At 47.4% G+C, this 25084-nt stretch overlaps 2 protein-coding genes across 2 annotated transcripts in view; one reads left to right on the top strand and one right to left on the bottom strand.

Moving 5' to 3' along the window:
* bop1 (BOP1 ribosomal biogenesis factor) overlaps positions 1-11901 on the top strand; it is a 200650-nt gene extending 188749 nt beyond the window's left edge. Inside the window, exons 13-16 of the mRNA XM_068015856.1 lie at positions 1578-1866; positions 3123-3207; positions 7309-7416; positions 9839-11901. Of these exons, the coding sequence (XP_067871957.1) occupies positions 1578-1866; positions 3123-3207; positions 7309-7416; positions 9839-9992 (636 nt within the window). The 3' untranslated portion in view covers positions 9993-11901. The remainder of the gene's footprint in view (positions 1-1577; positions 1867-3122; positions 3208-7308; positions 7417-9838) is intronic.
* Positions 11902-13429: 1528 nt separating this feature from the next.
* Positions 13430-25084, bottom strand: part of LOC137381115 (maestro heat-like repeat-containing protein family member 1) — a 124674-nt gene continuing 113019 nt past the window's right edge. The window contains exons 2-8 of the mRNA XM_068053507.1: positions 23381-23527; positions 22373-22561; positions 18280-18435; positions 17603-17737; positions 17053-17155; positions 16562-16627; positions 13430-15557 (exon numbers count right to left, since the gene is read on the bottom strand). Of these exons, the coding sequence (XP_067909608.1) occupies positions 15475-15557; positions 16562-16627; positions 17053-17155; positions 17603-17737; positions 18280-18435; positions 22373-22561; positions 23381-23527 (879 nt within the window). The 3' untranslated portion in view covers positions 13430-15474. The remainder of the gene's footprint in view (positions 15558-16561; positions 16628-17052; positions 17156-17602; positions 17738-18279; positions 18436-22372; positions 22562-23380; positions 23528-25084) is intronic.

Genomic DNA, 25084 nt, shown 5'->3' with positions numbered 1-25084 from the left:
GGATTTAATTTGCCTCTAATAAGTTGAGGACTAGGAAGCATTGAAATACCTGGTTAAAGCTCTTTATTAAATCAAGTCAGAGATAATAAAACACAACCCCTTACATGGTGTATATTATGTATATATCTATCTCATTTGTATATATGTGTATGTATATTTGGGCAGTTATAGCCTTCCTGTAATCTCTTCTCAGTAACACAGGACTATTATACTGGATTACCCACTTGCAGTCATTTTGACCGATTATATTTCTTATCTCTTCTCCTGGATAGTTAATGAGGTAGTATCCCTACTGTTCCAGACCTGACCCTGTGTAACCATTGCAGATTGAGAGCTAATACATGGGTATACATATATTATACAAACTTACTATGACTGTTCTACCTAGTACACCTATACTTTCACCTGCCACCTCAGTTTCCCAGTCCAAGAACTGATGAGCACCGTGGAGTAAAAGAGAAGTGGGTGTGAGGCTGTGATCATCCTGCAAATCGGGGACATCAAACTCAAGTTACATAGTGGGTCTGATTTGACAGCCTGGCACTTGGTGTGGGCTACGTTCAGCAAGAGGTATTTGGGGATAGTGAAGTAGAAATTGGTCTGCGTTATACCCATTTATTTGGCACAAAATGTCAATTTCTGGGCAAGGAATCCTGTACCTAATCTGTGCTGGCACCACAGTTGCATCATATTGGTCCTTACTGTGTATAGGCGTCCCTGGTGGCTGCCTGAAATCAGCGTTATATCAATTTTAAAATACAAAGAAGGGTCGCAGTTTGTATGAAAAAAAAAAATCAGTGGTGAAAGCTACGATTAGTTGTTTGTTTTTCAGCTGCCTAATCAGCTGTGCAAAATTTTAAAGATCAGGTCTCCCAGGCTGTGAAAAGTCATGCCCAGGAGAGACAGCACACCAAGGGCAGAATCCACCTGATGTTTGACAACCCTGATCCAAATTGAGCTGTTTAAAACTTTTAAGGAATGTTAGGGTACGTAGCGAAAAACGATTTTCTCCATTGCGGCAAGCCAGAAGGGGGCTTAACTTAAGATTGGGTCATTCGGGAGTGAAATCAGGGAACATTCGTTCACACAAAGTGTAATGGGAATCTGGAACTCGCCGCAAAAGGCCGGTGATTCTGCGATCAAGACTGAGGTCGATTAGATTTTAGTTCTATGAGATTAGTAATGGATATGGAACCAAGGCAGGTAAATGAGATTGCGGTACAGGTCAGCCAGGACCTAATTCAAGTGTGGAACTGGCTTGAAGGACTGAATAGCCACCTCAAATTCCTATGTAAACTCAAGGGAATGCAAATTTAGGATTAAGAGTCTACCACTTGGCATGAGACTGGGCTCACGGGCTGGCAGCTTCCCTCCCCAGTTGGGTTTTTCATGGTCCTTTATTTTCTTGAACGAGCCACAAATGATCAGATTTGTTGAATTTAACTTGCAGGGTAAGATCTGAACTTGTGCCTTCTGGGTTGCTTGTCTGGTTGAATAGCTGCTGGCCCACTGTACCATATTAGTGCAATTTTCACAGGGTGACTCCCTGCTCTCTTTCCTGTGTTTTGTTTCAACAGCTGGTAAAACAAGTGACCTGGCATGGGAAGGGCGATTATTTGGCAACAGTTATCCCAGACAACGGCAACGCACAGGTTCTCATCCACCAGTTGAGCAAGCGTCGGAGTCAGAACCCCTTCCGTAAGAACAAAGGCATGGTGCAATGCGTCCTCTTCCATCCTATTAGGCCATTTTTCTTTGTGGCCACACAACGCTACGTCCGTGTATACAACCTCCTCAAGCAGGAACTCACCAAGAAACTGATGGCCAACTGCAAGTGGGTGTCGAGCATGGCCATACACCCTGGGGGTGAGTCATCTGATCATCTTGTCCGAGGGAACTGTCCTGCCAGTTGAGGTACTAACCATTCTGTAAGGGAGCTAAACAAACTGACTGGAGATAATCCTGTTTAACTTGAGAAAGTGAAATGTTTCGATGTCATCTTGTTGATCAATGTGGCAATGTAGCTGTCGGACTGAGATTCATTTAGTCTGTGACTGACCTGCTCTCAGAGCATCTGATAATTTTCTCCCTTCTAAGAGAATTTTCAATGGTGACCAGCTGTGTTTTTTTTTAAAAAAGGGAATCTAATACTGAACTTTTAGCCCAGTTCCTTAACTTCTCACAACTTAAATGTCTCTGAATTGGAATTGTCCTGGTTGCTCCCTCCAGTTCCGCATCTGTTTCCCAGTATTGACCTTTCTAAAGGGTAACCTCATGTCCTGAGCTCTGAAGCCATCAATAAAATCATGGGTTTCCTCCTTTTTGTTTCTTGTCCCCATCAGTCCCTGGACCCTGCTGAAAATGGCCACCTGCCCCATAGTGTGACATCATCTGTTATATTTGCATAGCCTGTTAGCTATACTGGAATACAAAGGTGTCAGGGAGGTGAAAGGGTCCCACTCCACCAAGGTAAGGACTGTGTAATTGTGGGTAAATGTTATGTGGAGTTAGGGAGGAGTTTGTTCTGATGATGGGCAGAGTAGTGGTATTTTGTGATTGGGCCCAACATTTCCATACTTGCAGATCCTCATCCACGGCAGCCCATTGAGCTCACGTTTCCATAGAAACCTATAGCCCTCTCCCAGCTATCACAGTATCCACCTACCTTATCACTGCCCTATCAGGAGACTGTTCCAGGTATCGATCGTTGTGTGTGTGAGGGGCCAAGTTTCCTGTTACCAGCTCTAAACCTGCCTTTCACAAGTTTTCACCCTTATCCTTTCAAGACTGCCAACGATAGATTTTTGGTAGGTGCAGTTATTAAGGGCTATGGAACTAAGGTAAAGAAGTTGATGTACTGATCAGCAATGATCTAATTGAATGGCAGAACAGGCTGAATGGCCTCCTGTTTCTGTATTCCTATCCTGTAGTCGTGGTTTCACTTGACACATTGATGTAGGGTTGGTCTTTTTTTGTTCTAATTAATATCCTCTGTTTCTGTATAGCACCCCACCCCCTTCCCCAAGCTCTGCTCCAGGCTCCAGAGTTTACTAATCTTTCTTCGTCACTTGTCTCTTCCCTGTGTGCTGACGCTTAATTACTGGTTTTGAATGTGTTCAAAGGTGATAATGTGATCTGTGGAAGTTATGACAGTCGTCTGGCCTGGTTCGACCTGGATCTCTCCACCAAGCCTTACAAAGTGCTCAGGTCAGTGTTTGTTTAACCAGAACCGCAGGAGTGGTATTTGCCAGAGGGTTCCCCTGGGGCTGGCTGGTGGTGGATGGTGTTCAGCAAACTGAGCTAGACCTGCCATCTACTAACTGCGGTCTATGGCAACAGAATGCCATTGAAATTGATGCCTGGATGAGGGAGGTGGGGAAATAAGGTGCAGGGTTCCCAATCCTGCCCTGTCGTGGTGTCTGGATGAGGTGTGCCTGTGCTGTGATGCCAGCTGCGGTTCAGGATAGGTTAAACCAATCTTGAGTTTGGATACAGCATTACCAGATTGATAAAGTGAGGGTTGTGCTGAGGTGGAGCTTTATTTTCCCCTTTCAGTACCACCAACTTAAGCCTTTCGATTCCTTCATCTCATGCGGTTAGGGGATTTCAGAGAGATTGGTCTACTTCCGGTGCACGTGTGTCAGTGTGCACGAGCGAGTTTGTTGATGTGTTTTAGTTACTGTGCAGACACTGCCATCACCATCCCCGAGTATGTCCTGTCCCACCAGCAGGACAGACCCAGCAGAGGTGGCGGTACAGAGTAGGGAGGGAGTTGCCCTGGGAGTCCCCAACATCAACTCCAGACCCCATGAAGTCTCATGGCATCAAGTCAAACATGAGCAAGTAAACCTCCTGCTGATTACCGCCTACCATCTCCCTTGGCTGATGAATCAGTATTCCTCTATGTTGAACGCCACTTGGAGGAAGCACCGAGGGTGGCAAGGGCACAGAATGTACTCTGGGTGGGGCACTTCAATGTCCATCACCAAGTGGTAGCACCACTACTGACCGAGCTGGCCAAGTCCTAAAGGACATAGCTGCTAGACTGGGTATGCGGCAGGTGGTGAGGGAAAACCATACTTGACCTCGTCCTCACCAGTCTGCCTGACGCAGATGCATCTGTCCATGACAGTATTGGTAGGAGTAACCACTGATGAGTCCTTGTGGAGAAGAAGTTCCGCCTTCGCGTTAAGGATAACCTCCTTCGTGTTATGTGACACTACCACCATGCTAAATTGGATAGATTTCGAACAGATCCAGTAATGTAAAACTGGGCATCCATGAGGCGCAGTGGGCCATCAGCAGCAGCAGCAGAATTGTACTCAACCACAATCTGTAACCTCATGGCCCAGTATATCCCCCACTCTACCATTACCATCAAGCCAGGGACCAACCTTGGTTCAATGAAGAGTGCAGGAGGGCATGCCAGGAGCAGCACCAGGCATACCTCAAAATGAGCTGTCACCCTGGTGAAGCTACAACCCAGGACTACTTGCTTGCCAAGCAGCACGCAATAGCCAGAGCTAAGTGATCCCATAACCAACAGATCGGATCTAAGCTCTGCAGTCTTGCCACATCCAGTCGTGAATGGTGGTGGACAATTAAACAACTAACTAGAGGAAGTGGCTCCACAAATATCCCCATCCTCAATGGGGGCCCCCAGCACATCAGTGCAAAAGGTAAGGCTGAAGCATTTGCAACAATCTTCAGCCAGAAGCGCCGAGTTGATGATCCATCTCGGCCTCCTCCTGAAGTCCCCAGCATCACAGATGCCAGACTTCAGCCAATTTGATTCACTCGACGTGATATCAAGAAATGACTGAAGGCACTGGATACTGCCAAAGCTATGGGCCCTGACAATATTCCGGCAATAGTACTGAAGACCTGTGCTCCAGAACTTGCCGCGTCCCTAGCCAAGCTGTTCCAGTACAGCTGCACCACTGGTATCTACCTGGCAATGTGGAAAATTGCCCAGGTATGTCCTGTACATAAAAAGCAGGACAAGTCCAACCCGGCCAATTACTGCCCCATCAGTCTACTCTCAATCATCAGTAAAGTGATGGAAGGTGTCGTCGACAGTGCCCATCAAGCGGCACTTGCTGAGCAGTAAGCTGCTCAGTGACGCTCAGTTTGGGTTCCGACAAGGCCACTCAGCTCCTGACCTCATTACAGCCTTGGTTCAAACATGGACAAAAGAGCTGAACTCGAGGTGAGGTGAGAGTGACTGCCCTTGACATCAAGGCAGTGTTTGATCAAGTATGGCATCAATGAGTCCTCGCAAAACTGTAGTCAAAGGGAATCGGGGAAAACTCTCCACTGGTTGGAGTCATACATCGTGCAAGCGAAGATGGTTGTTGGAGGTGAATCATCTCAGTCCCAGGACATCACTGCAGGAATTCCTCAGGGTAGTGGCCTAGGCCCAAACATCTTCAGCTGCTTCATCAATGACCTTTCTTCAATCATAAGGTGAGAAGTAGGGATTTTCACTGATGATTGCACAATGTTCAGCACCATTCGTGACTCCTCAGATATTGAAGCAGTCCGTGTAGAAATGCAGCAAGTCCTGGACAATATCCAGGCTTGGGCAGGCAAGTGGCAAGTAACATTCGTGCCACACAAATGCCAGGCAGTGAGAACCTAGCCATCTCCCCTTGACATTCAATGGCATTACGATCACTGAATCCCCCACTTTCAACATCCTGGGGGTTACCATTGACCAGAAACTCAACTGGAGTAGCCATATGGCTACAAGAGCAGGTTAGAGGCTAAGAATCCTGCGGCGAGTAACTCTCCTCCTGACTCCCCAAAGCCTGTCCACCATCTACTAGACACAAAGGTCAAGAGTGTGATGGAAAACTCTCCACTTGCCTGGATGGATACAGCTCCAACAACACTCAAGAAGCTTGATACCAGGGCGGCACAGTGGTTAGCACCACAGCTCCAGCGACCCGGATTCGGTTCTGGGCACTGCCTGTGTGGAGTTTGCAAGTTCTCCCTGTGATTGCGTGTGTTTCCACCGGGTGCTCCAGTTTTCTCCCATAGCCAAAGACTTGCAGGTTGATTGGTAAATTGGCCATTGTAAATTGCCCCTAGTGTAGGTAGGTAGGTGGTAGGAGAATGGGTGGGGATGTGGGATTAACGTAGGATTAGTATAAATGGGTGGTTGTTGGTCGGCACAGACTTGCTGGGCCGAAGGGTCTGTTTCAGTGCTGTCTCTATCTATGACTATGACCATCCAGGACAAAGCAGCCCGCTTGATTGGCACCCCAGCAACTCACCAAGGCTCCTTCGACAGCACCTTCCAAACCTGTGACCTGTACCACCCAGAAGGACAAGGGCAGCAAATGCATAGGAACAACAGCACCTGCAAGTTCCCCTCCAAGTCACACACCATCCTGACTTGGAACTATATCGCCGTTCCTTCACTGTCACTGGGTCAAAATCCTGGAACTCCCTTCCTAACAGCACTGTGGGTGTACCTACCCCACACGGACTACAGCGGTTCAAGAAGGCAGCTCACCACCACCTTCTCAGGGCAATTAGGGATGGACAATAAATGCTGGTTTGGCAAGTGACGCCCACATCCCATGAATGAATTTTTTAAAAAGTTACTAAGGGCTGTGGAGTTAAGGCAGAAGCACACACTCTCTGAAGAGATGTGGATATTCACTGTAGGATGAACAGAAAGGCCATTCTGTTACACTCTGGTGGGACCTTGTGATTGCAATTTGCTTTTTTTTAAACTCTATTTGCTAAAGGCCTGCTCGGGTCTTGAAAAAAAAACCCGACAGAACCATGTTGGACCCGAACCTGACCCAGCCAGAGTCCTTCCCTTTATTTTCCCCGCACCTGACCTGACCATAGTGCACTCATTGTACTTGCCACTTTTGGATGGAATGGAAGGTGCAGCATGAGCGCGATGATGTCATAGCGACGCTCACTGCGCAGACTCAGTCTGTGGAGTACTGTGCGTGTCCGGCCCAACCCAAACCCAAACCCAACACGTCGGGTAACAGGCCTTTAATGTGAACATCACTAGCAAAGCTGGCATTTATTACCCACCCCTAATTATCTGGGAAGCTGGTGGTGGGCCTTCTCCCTGAACCATTGCAGTCCATGTTGTGCTGGGGTTCCCATTGTGCTGTTAGATTGGTAATTGCAGGATAGTGACCCACTGACTAAGAGCTTGTGTCACCCTGTCAATCTGTGACAGGTACTTCACAACACTGATATTCCCTCTGAGTGCTAGAGACTGGATACCTGAATGTTTAATTTAATGCCTCCATTTATTTATTATTTTGTTGACAGGCATCACAAGAAAGCTCTGCGAGGAGTAGCTTTCCACAAACATTACCCACTGTTCGCCTCAGCATCTGACGATGGCACAGTCATTGTCTGCCATGGAATGGTTTACAGGTTTGTATCTCTCTCCACCCCCGCACTCTCACATGTGCTTCTGTCTGTGTGTGTATCTGTTTCCTCCCCCCTCCGTGTCTCCCTATGTCTGGGTGCATCTGAGCTGTTCGCTGTCTGCCTCTCTCCCTCAAGCATAAAAATCATTTTGCTGGAGGAGGGCTAACTTCAGCGAGTTGAAAAGGGATCTTGCCCAGGTAGATGGGAATAAAAAAAAAAATCACTGGGCCTTGGGAGATCTTCAAAAAGATGTTTCAGACACAGTAGACACAATCCCATGAGGAGGACAGGAAGGGCATCCAAAGTTAGAGCTTCCTGGATGACCAAAGATGTAGAGGTGAAAAGGGAGGTTTATGACTAATGTAAAGTTAATGGTACAATAGAGAACCAAGCTGAATATAGAAAGTACAAAGCTCATCTTAAAAAAAAAGGAAGGGGGCAAAGATAGAGGATGAGACTAGATTAGCAGGTAATGTGCAAGGGAAGCCAAAGTCTTCCTTGAACACATAATAAAAGGGTAGTGAAAGGGGGGGGGGGGGGTGGGGGGTTGATTAGGGACCAATAAGGAAATCTTCTCATGGAGGCAGAGGGCATGGCTCAGGCACTAAATGAGGACCTTGTATCTGTCTTCACTAGAGAAGAGGATGCTGCTAAAGTAGCAGCAAAGGAGGAGGTAGTAGTGATACTGGATAGAATAAAAATAGATGAGGTTGGCAGTCCTCCAAGTAGAAAAGTCACCCAGTCCAGATGGAATGCATCCCATCCCAGGCAGCTGCCTTCCCGAAGTAAGAAATCCCTGCAATTCCAGCTTCTCCCCCAAATAGCTGTGGCTGTTGTGGTATTGAGCCCTCATATTTGATCCATGATCGTCACTGAATTTGCAGATCTTGGCCAGGTTGAGGGTGTGCATGTGCCACAATTGGCCTTGGCAGCCCCTGGGTTATGGAGAGAGAAATTCATCCAGGGCTCAGCTCCTAACCGCTCGCCACTATCTGGTGAGGGTTATTGCGGACTTGTCTGTGATGCTATCTGCAGTTGAACATTTTGCTGGAACGCACCGGGGATCATTACTTGGGCAAGATAGGATAAACTGTTTACTTAGAAAGGCAAGGATTTATTAAGGAAAGTTCGTGACTTACTAACTTACTTGAATTTTTTGAGGAAGTAACGAGGAGGAATGATGAGAGTAGTGCAGTGGATGTGGTTTACATGGATTTTAGTAAGGCATTTGACAAGGTCCCATATGGCAAACTGGTCAGAAAAATGAAAGCCCATGGGATACAGGGGAATGTGGCAAGTTGGATCCAAAATTGGCAAAGTGACGGATGTTTTTATGAATGGAAAGCTGTTTCCAGTGGCATTCCACAGGGCTCAGTGTTGGGTCCTTCGCTGTTTGTGGTATATATTGATGATTTGGACTTAAATGTGGGAGGCATGATTGGGAAATTTTCAGATGACACAAAAATTGACTGTGTAGTTGATAGTGAAGAGGATAGCTGTAGACTCCAGAATATCAATGGTTTGGTTGGGAGCATGGAAAAATGGCAAATGGAATTCAATCCAGAGCAATGTGAGGTTATTGAGAGGGGTAGAAGAAGGGAGAGACCTTGGAATGCATGTCCACAGGTCCTTGCAGGTGGCGTAGATAGAGGGTGAAGAAAGCATATGGAATGTTTTCAAGAAGGAGTTGGATATAGCTCTTGGGGCGAAAGGGAGCACAGGATATGGGGAATAGATTACTGAGTTGGATGATCAGAATGAATGGTGCAGCAGGTTCAAAGGGCCTACTCCTCCTATTGTCAATGTTTCTATGCATAGAATACAGGGATGTAATGCTGGAACTGTATAAAATGCTGGTTAGGTTAAAATGCATACAGTTCTGATCACATTACAGGAAGGAGGAAATTGCACTGGAGAGAGTTCAGAGGAGATTTATGAGAGTGTTGCCAGGGCTTGAATGTTGCAACTATGAGGAAAGATAGGCTAGGGGTGACTTAATTGAAGTGTACAAAATTATGAGGGGCCTAGATAAGAGTAGAGAGGAAGGACCAGTTTCCCCCAGCGGAGAGGTCAATTACCAAGGCACACAGATTTCAGGTGATTGATAGAAGGATTAGAGAGGACATGAGGAAAAACTTTTTCACCCAGAGGGTGGTGGAGGCAGAAATTCTCAACTCATTTAAAAGGTACCTGGACATGCACCTGAAATGCTGTAACTGGGTGGCTATTTCTTTCAGCAAGCACAGGCTTGATGAGGTGAATGGCCTCTTCCTGTGCCATAACGTTTCTATTGTTACTATGTTCTAAGTCACCAAAGGGCCACTGGTTCCTGCAAAACTGCACAAGTTGCTAATCATTGCCAACAGGGGAGAAAACTTTTCATTTGCACAAATGTTTTTAAATGTAAACTTTCTTTTGCTTTCAGTGACCTGCTCCAGAACCCATTGATTGTCCCCGTGAAGCTGCTGAGAGGCCATGAAATCACACAAGACCTGGGGGTGTTGGATGTGACCTTCCACCCCAGCCAGCCCTGGCTCTTCTCCTCGGGAGCTGACAGCACCATCCGCCTCTTCACATAACATTCAGCCACTCATTGGCTTGCTGCTGTCCTTCCCAGAGCAGGCATTCCCTGCCAGGATTGCACGCACCATCATTCTTCAACAAAGATTCTTTTTCATATTTTACACACTTTCCACTCCCCAGTGTGGGACAGAGATGGCCAGTGACTTCTTCCCTGTGCCCTTGGCTGATAGGACAGTATTTGACCAGAAATAAGGTCAAAATAAATCCAGTGAAATGCTCTCAATCCAATTGCTTCATTTACTTCAAGAACTAAAAAAAATTTTACTTGTAATTTCCCAAGCATTACCATCTCAATATGCTGTGTCATCATTTGATTGCTGAGCCCTTGTGGGTCAAAAGCAGGATAATTCACTGGGGGAAACACCGCAATGCATCTTGTAGATGGTACACACTGCTGCCCTGTGTGTTGGTGGTGGAGGGAGTGAATGTTTGTGCATGGGGTGCCAGTCAAGTGGGCTGCTTTGTCCTGGATGTTGTCAAGCTTCTTCAGTGTTCTCCATTCCTGGCAAGATCCTCAAGTCTCTTCTGTTCCCTGTTTAATGTGATCACATCCTTCCTGTAATGCAGTGACTAAAACTGTACAGTTCTATCTAGCCTAATCTCTAGACCTCAGCCAATAAACAAAAGTATCCTATATACCTTCTTAATCACCTTCTCATCCTGTTGCCTTTAGAAATCTATATAAATACACTCCATGATCCCACTGTTCAGAATCCTACCATTTGTGTCTTCCCCCCCCAAATGCATAACCTCACACTTCTATAGATTCCTTCCTTTCAAACACATGGCCAATTTTCATATTTTTAATCATGCCTCCTATTCAAGTCTAAATTGTTGATTTCTACCACAAACAGCAAGGGATCCAGTACTGAGCCCTGAGGCACCCCAAGAAACACCCTTTGCTTCCTGCCACTGAGCCAATTTTGGATCCAACTTGCCATTTTCCCATGGATCCCATAGCTTGTAATTTACTGATCCATTTGCCATGTGGGGCCTTGCTAAAATCTATGTTGACTACTAACATTCTATCCTCAGCAAGCTTCCTCCTTATCTCAAAAAATTCAGTTGTTAGACATAACTTTCCCTTATCAACTCCATTAATCCGTGCCCCTCTAAATGACAATTTATACCATGTTTCAATTTTTTTGTAATTTGCCCACCACCAAAGCTCGGCTGACTGGTCTGTAATTACTCTGTCTATCCTTTTTTGTACAATATTAACAGTCCTCCAGCACCACACCTGTACCCAGAGAGGATTGGAAAATGGGCAGAGCCTCCACTCTTCCCTTAAAATACATTTCATCCAAGGCTGGTGATTTATCCATTTTCAAAGCTGCTAACACCTTAATATTTTCCCTTTCTTTGATCCAATATTTCACACTCTTCCTCCTCAACTATAAAGTTTGCTTTGTCCCTTTCTTTTGTGAAAACAGACACAAAGTATTCATTAACATGTCTTGTGCCTCCACACACACGTTACCTTTTTGGTCTTTAATTGACCATCCTCTTGCTCTTTATGTATTTATAAAAACAGCCTAGTGTTTTCCTTGATTTCAATTGCCAACATATTTTCCTGCTGTCTTTGCTTTCCTAATTTTATTCTCAATTTCACCCCTGCACTTCCTAGGCTTTCTGCAGTATTGAGCCCTCAGTATCTGACATAAGCTTTTTTTTTTGTCTTATCCTACTTTATACATTTTGACATCCAGGCAGCCTAGATTTGAGTCCCATCTTTTTTTCTTTGTGGGAACATACTTTCTCTGAACCTCCTCCTTGAATGCCTCCCATTGCCCCGTCACCTTCAAGTAGCTGTTTTCGGTCCATATTTACCAAATCACATCTCAGCTTAGTAAAATTGGCCTTTCCCCAATTTAAACCTTTTACTCAATTTATCTTTTAAAAGAATTCAGTTAGATTTAGAGATACAGCACTGAAACACGCCCTTCGGCCCACCGAGTCTGTGCCGACCATCAACCACCCACTTATACTAATCCTACACTAATCCCATATTCCTACCACATCCCCACCTGTCCCTATATTTTCCCTACCTATACTAGGGGCAATTTATAATGGCCAATTTACCTATCAACCTGACTTCTTTGGCATGTGGGAGGAAACCCACGCAGACACAGGGAGAACTTGCAAACTCCACACAGGCAGAACCCGGGTCGCCGGAGCTGTGAGGCTGCAGTGCTAACCACTGTGCCGCCCCACACGATTCTGATCACTAGCACTGCAATGTTCTGCCACTGATCCACCTGCCCAGCTTCATTCCCTTAAACCAAGTCCAGAACCACCCTCTTCTCTTGTTAGGCTAGCGAAGTACTGCCTACAGTTAGTGCCAGTTTACTCCAGAGTTCTCCATTGCCTTCTCCCACCTATACCTGACCTGAGCAATGTCTGTTCCAGCTTTCTCCCCTGCTGGGGGGGTCCCCTCCCACCTTGCCTTTTTTTTTTATTCATTCACAGGTTGTGGGCACTACTGATGAGGCATTTATTACTCAGCCATTTCAGAGAGCAGTTAAGTCAATCACATTGCTGGAGTCACATGTAGGCCAGATCAGGAAAGGACAGCAGATTTCCTTCCCTAAAGGATATTATTGGCTGCTTCATGGTCACCAGCTTTTTAGATTCTTGTATTGTCACCGTGCAATTTGAGCTTGTTCTCTCAATTATTAGTCCAGTTAATAACCATTACACTACAGAAACTAAGTTTAAAGGATACAAGTTTCAATTACAGCAGCACAGAATTGAGCCCATTCTACCTGGGCTGGTTCTTTGAAACAGCTATTAGTTTTACACTCCAGCCCTTTCCCCATAGTCCTGCCAACTGCTCCCTCTACCACTATTTATTCAATTCTCTGCTCGTTATTGAATCTGCTTCCACCAACCTCACAGGCAGTGAATCCTACCTTATGACATGCAGCACTGGTAATAGAAATCCAGAGGTCCTGGGAAACAGGTTCAAATCCCACAATAGCAGCTGGTGGAATTGAAAGCTAGTCTCAGTAATGGTGCCATGAAATTATCATCAACCATTAATGTCCTTTAGGGAAGGAAATCTGCTGTACTTACCTGGTCTGGCCCATGTGACTCTTAACTGCCCTTTGAAATGGCCTAGCAAGCCACTCAGTTCAAGGGCAATTAGGGACGGGTAACAAATTTTGGCCTTGCCAGTGACGCCCACATCCCACAGAATAAAAAAAATTAAATTAAATGGTCTTACCTCTGTTTTTTTGCCAATTGATTTCTCCCACCGTGGAAACTATTCCTTATTAACTCTGACCACCTCTATTAAATCTCCCAGTCTCTCCCTCATGCACTGGTACCATTCTAGCAAATTCTCCTTTGCGAGGCCTGACATCCTTCTTAAAGCCCTGATTGTAATGGGTGATTCCAGCTAATGAGAGAATAAAACACAGTTTAAAATAGATGTTTTTAAATCAGATATACATTTTAAATCTTTGTATAATTATGTACCATATTTCCACTGTGATTTACATTGATGCTACATTCAGGCAGTATTAAAGACACATCTGTGAACCACCTCCAGTCAGATTCAATTCAATTAAACATTCAAAATCCATGCCAGACAATTCAAAATCTTCTGTGTAACTATTCTAATAGTTGGAGCTGGTAAACCTGTCACTAGTTTCCCTGTGAGTAAGAGAAAATATAAAGGTGCTCATCAAATCCCACTTGTTCAAATTTTAATTTTCCCCTATGATGATCTAACATGCTATAGATCGGGCCTGGCAGCTGAGGCAGCTTTTAAAAGTAGGGGGCTTTAGAGTAAAGTCCCCTCTGGTCCATCAGCATTAGAGGCAGCTCCTTATAACCATGAACCCAATCTCAATCATTCTATATATACTGGGCATTCCAATGGGGCAGCCATCACTCCTTATTTGGGAAATAGGTGGCAGCAAACTTCGGGATAGCTCACCAGATGAAGCATGTTGTCTACTAGAGACCGAGGGACAGACACTGTGATCCTAATAGACAGAGGCAGTCTGTCGTCACCCATCTCCCAACAGTCAGCAGCTTCAGCCTTGTTCATAGGTTGAGGCTTCTACTGAAAGTGGGCCTGCTGGTGGTGTAATGTAAGGGAACCCTGACCAGATAAACGGTCACATTATGAGCCTGAGGTTTTCACTGATCAGCCACTTGTAGTTTTGTTTCCATTGTAGCTGAATCTTGCGGATGGGTTTTGGTTGGTACCAGCACAAACCTGTATTTGAATTCACTCTAGCTTAACTTGCTTTTTTTGTTGTTGCGACAAATGTTTTGACAAATTTTTTTTATATACCAGAATGATTGAGAACAAAGTAAATGTACAACTGGAAAACAAACACAGCAGCATCACCATGATAACAGAGCCTGGAGGGGAGGACTACGGGAACTTGATGCAAGCTGGAAGGTGCTGAATCATTTGTGGCAAGGCAGGAGTTTGAGGAGACCGTGCACAAGGACTGCTGGGATGGCATAAGGAATGAGACAGTATGGAAGGCACAATTATACCAAGGGATTAATTTGGGATCTCACTATTGAAAAGCCCCAAAAATATATTTTTACCTACCCTTTTCACTCCATTCACCAATTGCACGATTTCAGACAATGGGGTAAATACCATCGATGGACTCTATTATCTGACATATACACTCTTTTCCCCCCCCCCCCCCCCCAAGGGGGTCACTGGTGCAGGAAGCTTTTTGCCCTTCTGGTCCAAGAGACCTCAACCCAGCTCAGGTGACTACAGTTTGCTTCAGTGTCTGAGGCAGGGTAGAGGGGGGGGGGATGTTGAAGTAGCCATGGCTCCCAGTCCAGGCTACCTTGCTGGGAAAGTACAAGGGATGGGTGTGATAACCCCAGGTGTCACTAACCTACAGCCTTTTGAGTGTGTGGCCTCTTCAGCAGAGTCATCAGTGCACCCCAGCCAGATTCAGCCCCTTCAGCAGAGAAAATATATATTCAGGGGCAGACGCACAAAGGAGGAACGTGAGAATCACAGGGAGTAAATCTGTAAGAGACTGAACCAGGAGCAACTCACGGTCCCAAGGCTGATCTTTCACTGGACATTCCTGGGGCTGGCAGCAGAGTATGAATGGGAGAGAATTAGAATGAATGGCTGAGCTGGAGAGGGAAGAAGTGAGTATAGCAGCTTCCAATACAACCAACCACACAAACCCTGGATTTATAAAGTTCACAGAAAATTTGACAAGAGGAGAACTAGAGTTCACGAGCAACTGTCAACAGGTGATGAACAGCACCGTAACCATGTACCCCATCTAACCATCCCACACCCAGGGACTGCTGGGGGTTGTAACATTTGCATCCATTAGAGTCTTTGGTCTCGGCCACCGATTCTCCACTTTGCACCCCACCTCCCGCCAAATTTTGTAAACACGACTCCAGAGAATCCAGTCACCGTGGAGCTGGGGAAGGAAGGAAGGAAGATGCCTCATCCCATCCTACAAGCTTTCACAATTCGTGGAGCAGACTCAGAGCCTCGGCTGCTTTGATTCGGACACTGGGAATGGCATCACGCAGGAGCATCATGACAGCTGGGAAAGAGAAACAGCCCCATTAGAGAATCTCTAAACACAGTCAGCCACTGACACGAACAGTACTGACATGCACACCTCTATTAGGAAGAGCTCAGCTACCTCAGTCTTATTCCCGCATCATCCCTCCTCTACATCAGTATCCAGTATGAGAGTCACACAGAATGGTTACAGTACAGGAGGCCATTCAGCCCATCATGTCTCTGCAAGAGCAACTCAGCTAGTCCCACTCCCCCCGCCTTTTCTCTGTAGCCCTACAAATTTTTTCTCTTCAGATAATTATCTAATTACCAGGGTGGAGCGATGAGGTGGCAGTGGGGGGGAGGGATGAAGGATAAGGGGTGAATTTTGCAACAGGCGCAGTGCCACAGAAGAGTTAATGGCTGAGCAGCCAGCATACAATAATGTTATTTTTTCAGTAGTTTGTTTTTATTATGAATTTGAGAAAACTTTAAATTCTGCTCCTGGGAGAGTATCTGTATTAACTTCCTGATTTATTGAACAAACCTTGTCTCTGAACTCCTCCCGGCCGCAGCTCACAGGTCCCGACAGCCTCATAAATCAGCTCATCATCGTCCTCTCCCTCTGCTTCCTCTGGACTCCTTTCAATTCGTTCATTGACTGCAGGAAACTAAGGCAACTTAATCCCCAGGGTGACTCCATCATCACAGGCACTGGGCTCCTTTCTGCTGCCTGAGACCGAGTCTCGCTTTCACAGTCTCTGCTCCCGATCTAACAGCTGCTCTCACTTAATGCTTCCAGCTCAGCAATAACTACAGCATCTCCCTCTGCACTGTATAAACACCCACAGATACCTATAAATACCCACACAAGGGGTAATACAGAGGGCAGTGGCACACCTATGTGTATACCTTCTTAAAGTGCAATTAGGGATGGGCAATAAATGTCTTGTGAACGATGACATCAAGAATGATGTACTGTTCGCACGCACTCGCTGGCAAGGGAAGCAGATATCACCAAAAAAGAGAGACTATTCTACTCACCTCCACACACATGCTCCAGAGAAACTGATTGAATCTCAGTCTGAGACAGATTCCCCAGGAGAAATCCTGGGAAAACACAAACATTAAACCACTTTGTTCAATATATTTCTCTTACCTGGCAAAGGACAAAAGATATACTCATGACAATCAGTAACAGTTTAATAATCTGTGCATCTTCCCTTCCACTCACTCCCGGGTATCTGTTATTCTAGATATAAACCACCCGAACCCCTCGATTAGATTCCAGTCTGTAACTCACTCCCGGGTATCTATTATTCTCGATATAAAACACCCCCGAACCCCTCGATTAGATTCCAGTCTGTAACTCACTCCAGGGTATCTGTTATTCTATATATAAACTCCCCGAACCCCTCGATTAGACCCCCAGTGTTGATATTCATGCACAAGGATATTTCCCAGCCATTGCCCTGTGTTACGCCCCATGCCCCACACACGGACCCAGCCCTTTTCCCTGGAAGGATCTGGTTTACCTGTGAACATGACCGCATTTCCCCGAATCTCAGGCCACGTACTCTTGAAGAAGGAGACATTGCCCATTATGTAGAAGTTAATCTTCTCTGGGAAATCATTGATCTGGAGAGGGAAAATTGCAAATGAGATCTTGTTCTCAATGATCCTCTACACTACCACAGCATCCCTACTGATACCCTGATAGCCACCAGCTAATTCAGCATAGGCCTGTGATGAAAGAAACAGCTTAACTGGCCTCAGTCAGCCTGTGGGCTCTCAGTCTCAACTCACAACAAGGTGATTTGATGAGGTCAGGTTATCCTGTGATGTTTGTATCGGAGTGTAGGACTCTCAATGTGGGCAGGTTAGGTTGATGCTCGATCAACTGTTAATCTGGGATTGATAGATATTTGTTATCCAAAGGTATTAAGGGATTTGGGATAAAGGTGAATAGAGACACTTAGGTCACAGATCGGCCACAATCTTATTGAATGGTGCAACAGGTTGAAGGGGCTAACTGTCCTTCTCCTGTTCAGAGCCTGGATGTTTGTATCTGAATGGAGTACTCACAATGTGTTTGGCCAGGTCGTTGATGAACTCCCCATAGTGCAGGTTCGCCTCCTCCAGCAGATGTTTCTGAAACATTGCACTGACATTGTCCGAGCCCATCAAAGGGCCAATCAAACGCAGGGAAAATTTACAAGCCTACATCGAAAGAGAGAGAAAGAGACAGACAGATGTGCGAGTGGGAAACAACCTGCTTAAAGCTACTGCAAACAAAAAGCTTTTTGGATGCACAATTTTCAGTTTGCAGACAGTAATGAGGCAGCGCAGGTTAGATAAAGCTTCCTCTACATTGAACTATCAAACACTCCCAGGACAGGTACAGCACGGGGTTAGATACAGAGTAAAGCTCCCTCTACACTGTCCCCACAGTTTCAATGTTAACCTGAGAGTGCACACTCAGCTGCTCCAGTCTGACATTTTCCCCACATTTTAAGGTGGTTCTGAGAATACAGCAATTTACAGTCACTCCAATGCGGTACAGGCAGTTTACCTGATGTACACCAAACTGGGTTCTGCTTGTCCCAGACCTAAAAGTGGTCAGTAAGGCCAAAAGTGAACCGCTGTTCCAGAGGTGAGAGGTCAGCATATCGACACCACATTCCCATCCCCGGAGTCTCTCTCCACTACCCCCTACTTCCAAAGCCTTTCCCCCCCATCGTCTCTCCTCCACCCCACGGTACCTTCACCACCTCCTCACTGCTGTCGTTCAGATGCAGTAATAAGCTGACCAAACTCGAGTGAATCTGTTCCACAAAGTCAGCTTTCGATTGTCCATCTCCGAACCGCGAGAGGTTCCCGAAAACTGTGAAGGCCGCAGCCCGCACCTGATCCTTATCCTGCGGAGAGAATACCAACTCAGCAAGGTCACAGAATGGTCACAGCACCAAATGAGGTCGTTTAGCCGATTGTGTCCGTGCCCACTCTCTGCGAGAGCAACTCACCTAATCCCACTCACCCAGCCTGTCCCTGTATCCCTGCAGATCATTGCTCCTCCGATAGTTATCTAATTCCATTTTGAAAGCCACAATTAAATCTGCCTCCACCACACTCTCAGGCAATGCATTCCAATGCTTTTGGGGGAAGACAGTGGCGTAGCATTAAGGTAGATAAGTCCCCAGGGCCTGATGGGATCTACCCTAGAATACTGAGGGAGGCAAGGGAAGAAATTGCTGGGGCCTTGACAGAAATCTTTGCATCCTCATTGGCTACAGGTGAGGTCCCAGAGGACTGGAGAATAGCCAATGTTGTTCCTTTGTTTAAGAAGGGTAGCAAGGATAATCCAGGAAGTTATAGGCCGGTGAGCCTTACGTCAGTGGTAGGGAAACTATTAGAGAGGATTCTTCGGGACAGGATTTACTCCCATTTGGCAACAAACAAACCTATTAGCGAGAGACAGCATGGTTTTGTGAAAGGAGGTTGTATCTCACTAACTTGATTGAGTTTTTTGAGGAAGTGACAAAGATGATTGAAGGAAGGGCAGTGGATGTTATCTATATGGACTTTAGTAAAGCCTTTGACAAGGTCCCTCATGGCAGAATGGTACAAAAGGTGAAGTCACACGGGATCAGAGGTGAGCTGGCAAGATGGCTACAGAACTGGCTCAGTCACAGAAGACAGAGGGCATCAGTGGATGGGTGTTTTTCTGAATGGAGGGCTGTGACTAGTGGTGTTCTGCAGGGATCAGTGCTGGGACCTTTGCTGTTTGTAGTATATATAAATGATTTGGAGGAAAATGTAGCTGGTCTGATTAGTTAATTTGCGGACGACACAAAGGTTGGTGGAGTTGCGGATAATGATGAGGATTGTCAGAGGATACAGCAGGATATAGATCGATTGGAGACTTGGGCGGAGAAATGGCAGATAGAGTTTAATCTGGACAAATGTGAGGTAATGCATTTTGGAAGGTCTAATGCAGGTGGGAGGTATACAGTAAATGGCAGAACCCTTAGGAGTATTGACAGGCAGAGAGATCTGGGCGTACAGGTCCACAGGTTACTGAAAGTGGCAACGCAGGTGGATAAGGTAGTCAAGAAGGCATACGGCATGCTTGCCTTCATCGGTCGGGGCACAGAGTATAAAAATTGGCAAGTCATGTTGCAGCTGTACAGAACCATAGTTAGGCCACACTTAGAATATTGCGTGCAATTCTGGTCGTCACACTACCAGAAGGACGTGAAGGCTTTGGAGAAGGTACAGAGGTGGTTTACCAGGATGTTGCCTGGTCTGGAGGGCATTAGCTATGAGGAGAGGTTGGAAAAACTCGGATTGTTTTCACTGGAACGACGGAGGTGGAGGGGTGACATGATAGAGGTTTACAAAGTTATGAGCGGCATGGACAGAGTGGATAGTCAGAAGCTTTTTCCCAGGGCGGAAGAGTCGGTTGCTAGGGGACATAGGCTTAAGGTGAGAGGGGCAAAGTTTAGAGGGGATGTGCGAGGCAAGTTTTTTTTACACAGAGGGTGGTGAGTGACTGGAACTTGCTGCCAGGGGAGGTGGTGGAAGCAGGTACGATAGCGATGTTTAAGAGACATCTTGACAAATACATGAATAGGAAGGGAATAGAGGGATATGGGCCCTGGAAGTGCAGAAGGTGTTAGTTTAGGCAGGCATCAAGATCGGCGCAGGCTTGGAGGGCCGAATGGCCTGTTCCTGTGCTGTACTGTTCTTTGTAGTGGTAATATCACTGGACTAGTAATCCAGAGGCCCAGGCTGATATCCTGGGAACACGGGATCAAATCCCACCACAGCAGCTGATAGAATTTTCATTCAATTAATTCATTTTAAAAAATCTGGAATTGAAAGCTAGTCTCAGTAATGGTGCCATGAAACTCATCGATTACCATAAAAACCCATCTGGTTCACTAATGTCCTTTAGGGAAGGAATTGACTCCAGCAATGTGGTTGACTCTTAACTGCCCTCTGAAATGGCCTAGCAAGTCACTCAGTTGTCAAGGACAATTAGGGACAGACAATAAATGCCGGCCTTGCCACTGATGCCTAAAAACATTTTTCCTCATGTCGCCTCGGTTTGTTTTGCCAGTCACCTTAAATCAGTGCTCTCCGGTTCTGGATCATTCCGCCAATGGGAACAGTTTCTCTCTATCGACTCTGTCCAGACCGCTCATGATTCTGAACACCTCTATCAAATCTCCTATAAATCTTCTCTCCTCCAAGGAAAACAGTCCCAGCTTCTCCAATCTATCCACGGAACTAAAGCTCCTCATCCCTGGAACCATTCTCGTGAATATTTTCTGCACCCTCTCTAATGCCTTGACATCCTTCCTGAAGTGCAACACTCAGAACTGGACACAATACTCCAATTGAGGTCGAACCAGGGTTTTTGTCAAGGTTCACCATAACTTCCTTGCTTTTATACTCTGTGCTGCTATTTATAAAGCCCAGCATCCTGTATGCTTTATTAACCACTTTCGCAACCTGCCCTACAACCTTCAATGATTTATGTACATATACCCCCAGGTCCCTCTGCTCCTGCATCCCCTTTAGAAATGTATTTGGCAGGACGGGGGACAGGAGGAGGATCACAGACTCTACGGCCCCTGGGGTAGGGGAGGAGCAGAGGGAAAATGACATCCTACCCCACCTCAAGCTGTCAACCTTCATCTCAACTGTTCAGCTACAGAAGGCTTCACAGGCCAAACCAGTGCCCTGCTCTCACCTGGTCAGTGGACCACGAGACCTCTTCCAGTAACGAAGAACACGAGATTGTTAACAAGAAATAAAAGCTCAGTGATTGGAGACAGTCATTGACTTGTGAAGAGAGTGGGCGAGGAGGCAGAGAGTAGGGATAATGGGTCTATATTCCCATTAGCAGGATATGACTTGTGTGTTCCCCTGGGGCCTCAACTTTTCACCATGTTTATCAATGACCTGAATGAAGGAATAGAGAGTTGTATATCCAGGTTTGCTGATGACACCAAGTTGGGAGACAGAGTAAAGAGTCTAGTTGGGAACTGGAAGTTTCAAAGAAACAGTAGATTGAGTTCTTGGGCAAAACTGTGGCAGATGCAGTTTAAAGTGGAGAAGTGAGAGATCATCGATTCTGGATGTAGGATCAGAGCGTTGTCTAAAAGATGAGAGACTGAGAATTGTGGAGGTGCAGCAGCAGCTTAAAAATGTTCAGCGTACAGAAATCACAACAGACTAGTGAACAGGTACAGAAAATGATAAAGGCCATTGGAATATTGACCTGTCTCGGGCAGGAATAAAAAGGAGCGAATGTAACAGCTGTCCAGACACTGTGTACATTGTTGGGCAGTTATTGCAAGACTCTGTCTCCTAACTCCATTCTCCCCAACAGCCACGCCAACCAAACCACCCCGCCCGACTGCACCCTGCACCCCTCCTGTATCAGCCCCACTGCACCCTGCACCCCTGTATCAGCCCGACTGCACCCTGCACCCCTCCTGTATCAGCCCCACTGCACCCTGCACCCCTCCTGTATCAGCCCCACTGCACCCTGCACCCCTGTATCAGCCCCACTGCACCCTGCACCCCTGTATCAGCCCCACTGCACCCTGCACCCCTGTATCAGCCCCACTGCACCCTGCACCCCTGTATCAGCCCCACTGCACCCTGCACCCCTCCTGTATCAGCCCCACTGCACCCTGCACCCCTCCTGTATCTGCACCCTGCACCCCTCCTGTATCAGCCCCACTGCACCCTGCACCCCTCCTGTATCAGCCCCACTGCACCCTGCACCCCTCCTGTATCAGCCCCACTGCACCCTGCACCCCTCCTGTATCAGGCCCCCACCTTCTCGAAGAAGGGGCGAATGCGGAGAGCAATGTTGATGATGATTGGCTGCACGTTCGTCTCCTCCAGCTGTGCGAGGACCTTCGAGAGACCGGACATGGCCTCGAGTGTGATCAGATCCTCAGGGTCGTCCTTCTCGTCCATCCCAGCGATCATGGCCGACAGCAGCTTGGTCGAGTATTTGTGAATCTGCAGAACAGCAACAGAGTTTGCATCAGCCCAGAGTCCGCTTAAACCCACCCCCCCGGAGAGTCCGCTTAACACCCCCCCCCCTCCTCCCCCAGAGAGTCCACTCCCCCCCCTCCCCCAGAGAGTCCACTCCCCCCTCCCCAGAGTCTGCTTAACCCCACCCCCTCTCCCCCAGAGAGTCCACTCCCCCCTCCCCCAGAGTCTGCTTAACCCCACCCCCTCTCCCCAGAGAGTCCACTCCCCCCTCCCCAGAGTCTGCTTAACCCCACCCCCTCTCCCCCAGAGAGTCCACTCCCCCCTCCCCCAGAGTCTGCTTAACCCCACCCCCCTCCCCCAGAGAGTCCACTCCCCCCTCCCCCAGAGAGTCTGCTTAACCCCATCCCACCACCCAGAGAGTCCGCTCCCCCCTCCCCCAGACAGTCCGCTTAAATCCCCCCCCCAACCCGGAGAGTCCGCTTAACCCCCCCCCCCAGAGTCCGCTTACTATCGTCACCCCCGCTTACCATCCACCCCCCTCCACCCCATGGTCTGTTTACCATTCCTCCAGATCCCTACCACCACCCCCCCATTCTCACCCCCAATCCTCACCTCAGAGCCCGATCATTGCCCCAGACTCCTCGACTCCATCCCCCCCGAACCCCACAGACTCTGCCCTATGCTCTGCCTGCCACTGATGATGGGGGTGACTGGGGGGGGGAAGAGAGGGGGTGATGGAGGGGAGGAGGGGGTGACTGGGGGGGGGGGGGGGGGGGGGGGGGGGGGAGGGGAGGGGGTGACTGGGGGGGGTGATGTTTATAATTCCCAGTGTGGGGGCTTTACCTTGTGAGATGCTCCGACAGCAGCGTTTCCCAGGCCTCTTATGGACAACATTCGGACAACAGTGGACGTATCAACCAGACACCGCAGCAAACTGCTGACCAGTGTGTCCGTCAGGACAAGGTCACAGGTCACATGGTGGTTCAGTAACTGCCAACATAAAACAGTGGGTTAGGGGGTCAGGGGTCAGGGTCAGTCAGCCGAGAGCAGTTGAGTAATCACAGGAGCCGCCGAATAAAATGACCCCAAATTCCAGCTCATTCACTTTCTACTAACCTGCATTTCCCCAGCACATTAAAAATGCTTTACAGCCAATCAAATACTTTTGAAGTGCAGTCACTGTTGTATAATTTAGAATTTGTGCACAGCAAGATCCCACCATCAGCAGTGTGATAATGACCAGGTAATCTGATTTTGTGATGTTGGTTGAGGGATAAATATTGACCAAGACACCAAGGAGAACAGCCTTGCCTTTCTGCAAACAGCACCCATGAGATCTGTTACATCCACCCAGGGGGCAGAGAGGACCCTCAGTAGTGACCCTCCGACAGTGCAGCGCTCCCTCGGTTCTGATCCTCCGACAGTGCAGCACTCCCTCAGTACTGACCCTCCGACAGTGCAGCACTCCCTCAGTACTGACCCACCGACAGGGCAGTACTCCCTCGGTTCTGACCCACCGACAGAGCAGCACTCCCTCAGTCCTGACCCTCCGACAGTGTAGCACTCCCTCGGTTCTGACCCTCCGACAGGGCAGCGCTCCCTCAGTACTGACCCTCTGACAGTGCAGCACTCCCTCAAGAGACCTACCCACTGAGACTGATTGGTGGAATTGCTGTGTCAGAGGTAGGAGAGTAAGACAGACACATTCCAGGAAGTAACAGCCTGGCCTGCTATTGAGTTACTGTCATTACGATCTGACAGAGAGAGCAATCTCTTACTGTGATCCCAACGAGCGGATCAAACAGGCTGTGCCCTCTTTCCCCCTTCCCCCACAGTCGGCACGTTTCCCCACACCCTGAATGGCATTCCCAGAGCACCCCCCCCCCCCCCCCCCACTCCCCGACCCCCTGAATCACTGTCAGCACCAGGAGAGGTCTTTATACAAATAAAGGTTCTTCTTAATTAGCCCCTCCCCTTTCTTCGAGTCAGAGTTGACAGGCTGTTCCACCATGGGGGGCATCACAGAATCCTCACCTGATGTTACAGAAACGCCCCCTTCAGGTGAATTGGGGGGGGGGTGGATTTTTGATGAGAATCAGGTGCAGGAGAAATGACCAATTCCATCCCCCTCCTCACCCATGGCGCAGCATCTATGGAGGTCGAGTGCACAGGCCGATTCCCAGCTGTCAGCGCGGGAATTGGGAGCTGGGGGGAGGGGGTACCTTCCCAGTTTGAATGGCCCAGCGGGAAATTTAGGTACATTTATATAGCGCCTTTAATATAGTAAAATATCCCAAGGTGCATCACCAGAGCGAATATCAAACAAATATCAACACTGAGCCACAGAAGGAGATATTAGGACAGGTGACCAAAAGCTTGGTCAGAGATAATTTTTTTAAGGAGCGTCCTGAAGGAGAAGGAGCAACAGGGAATGCCAGAGCTTAGGGCCCTCAGCAACTGAAGGTGCGGCTGCCAACGGTGGAGCGATTAAAATCAGGGATGATCAAGAGGCCAGAATTAGAGGAGTGCAGAGATCTCCGAGGGCTA

Source organism: Heterodontus francisci, chromosome 2 (assembly GCF_036365525.1).
Source record: "Heterodontus francisci isolate sHetFra1 chromosome 2, sHetFra1.hap1, whole genome shotgun sequence".
In the NCBI taxonomy this organism is placed as follows: Eukaryota; Metazoa; Chordata; class Chondrichthyes; order Heterodontiformes; family Heterodontidae; genus Heterodontus; species Heterodontus francisci.
This window is presented reverse-complemented; position numbering and strand designations above follow the sequence as displayed.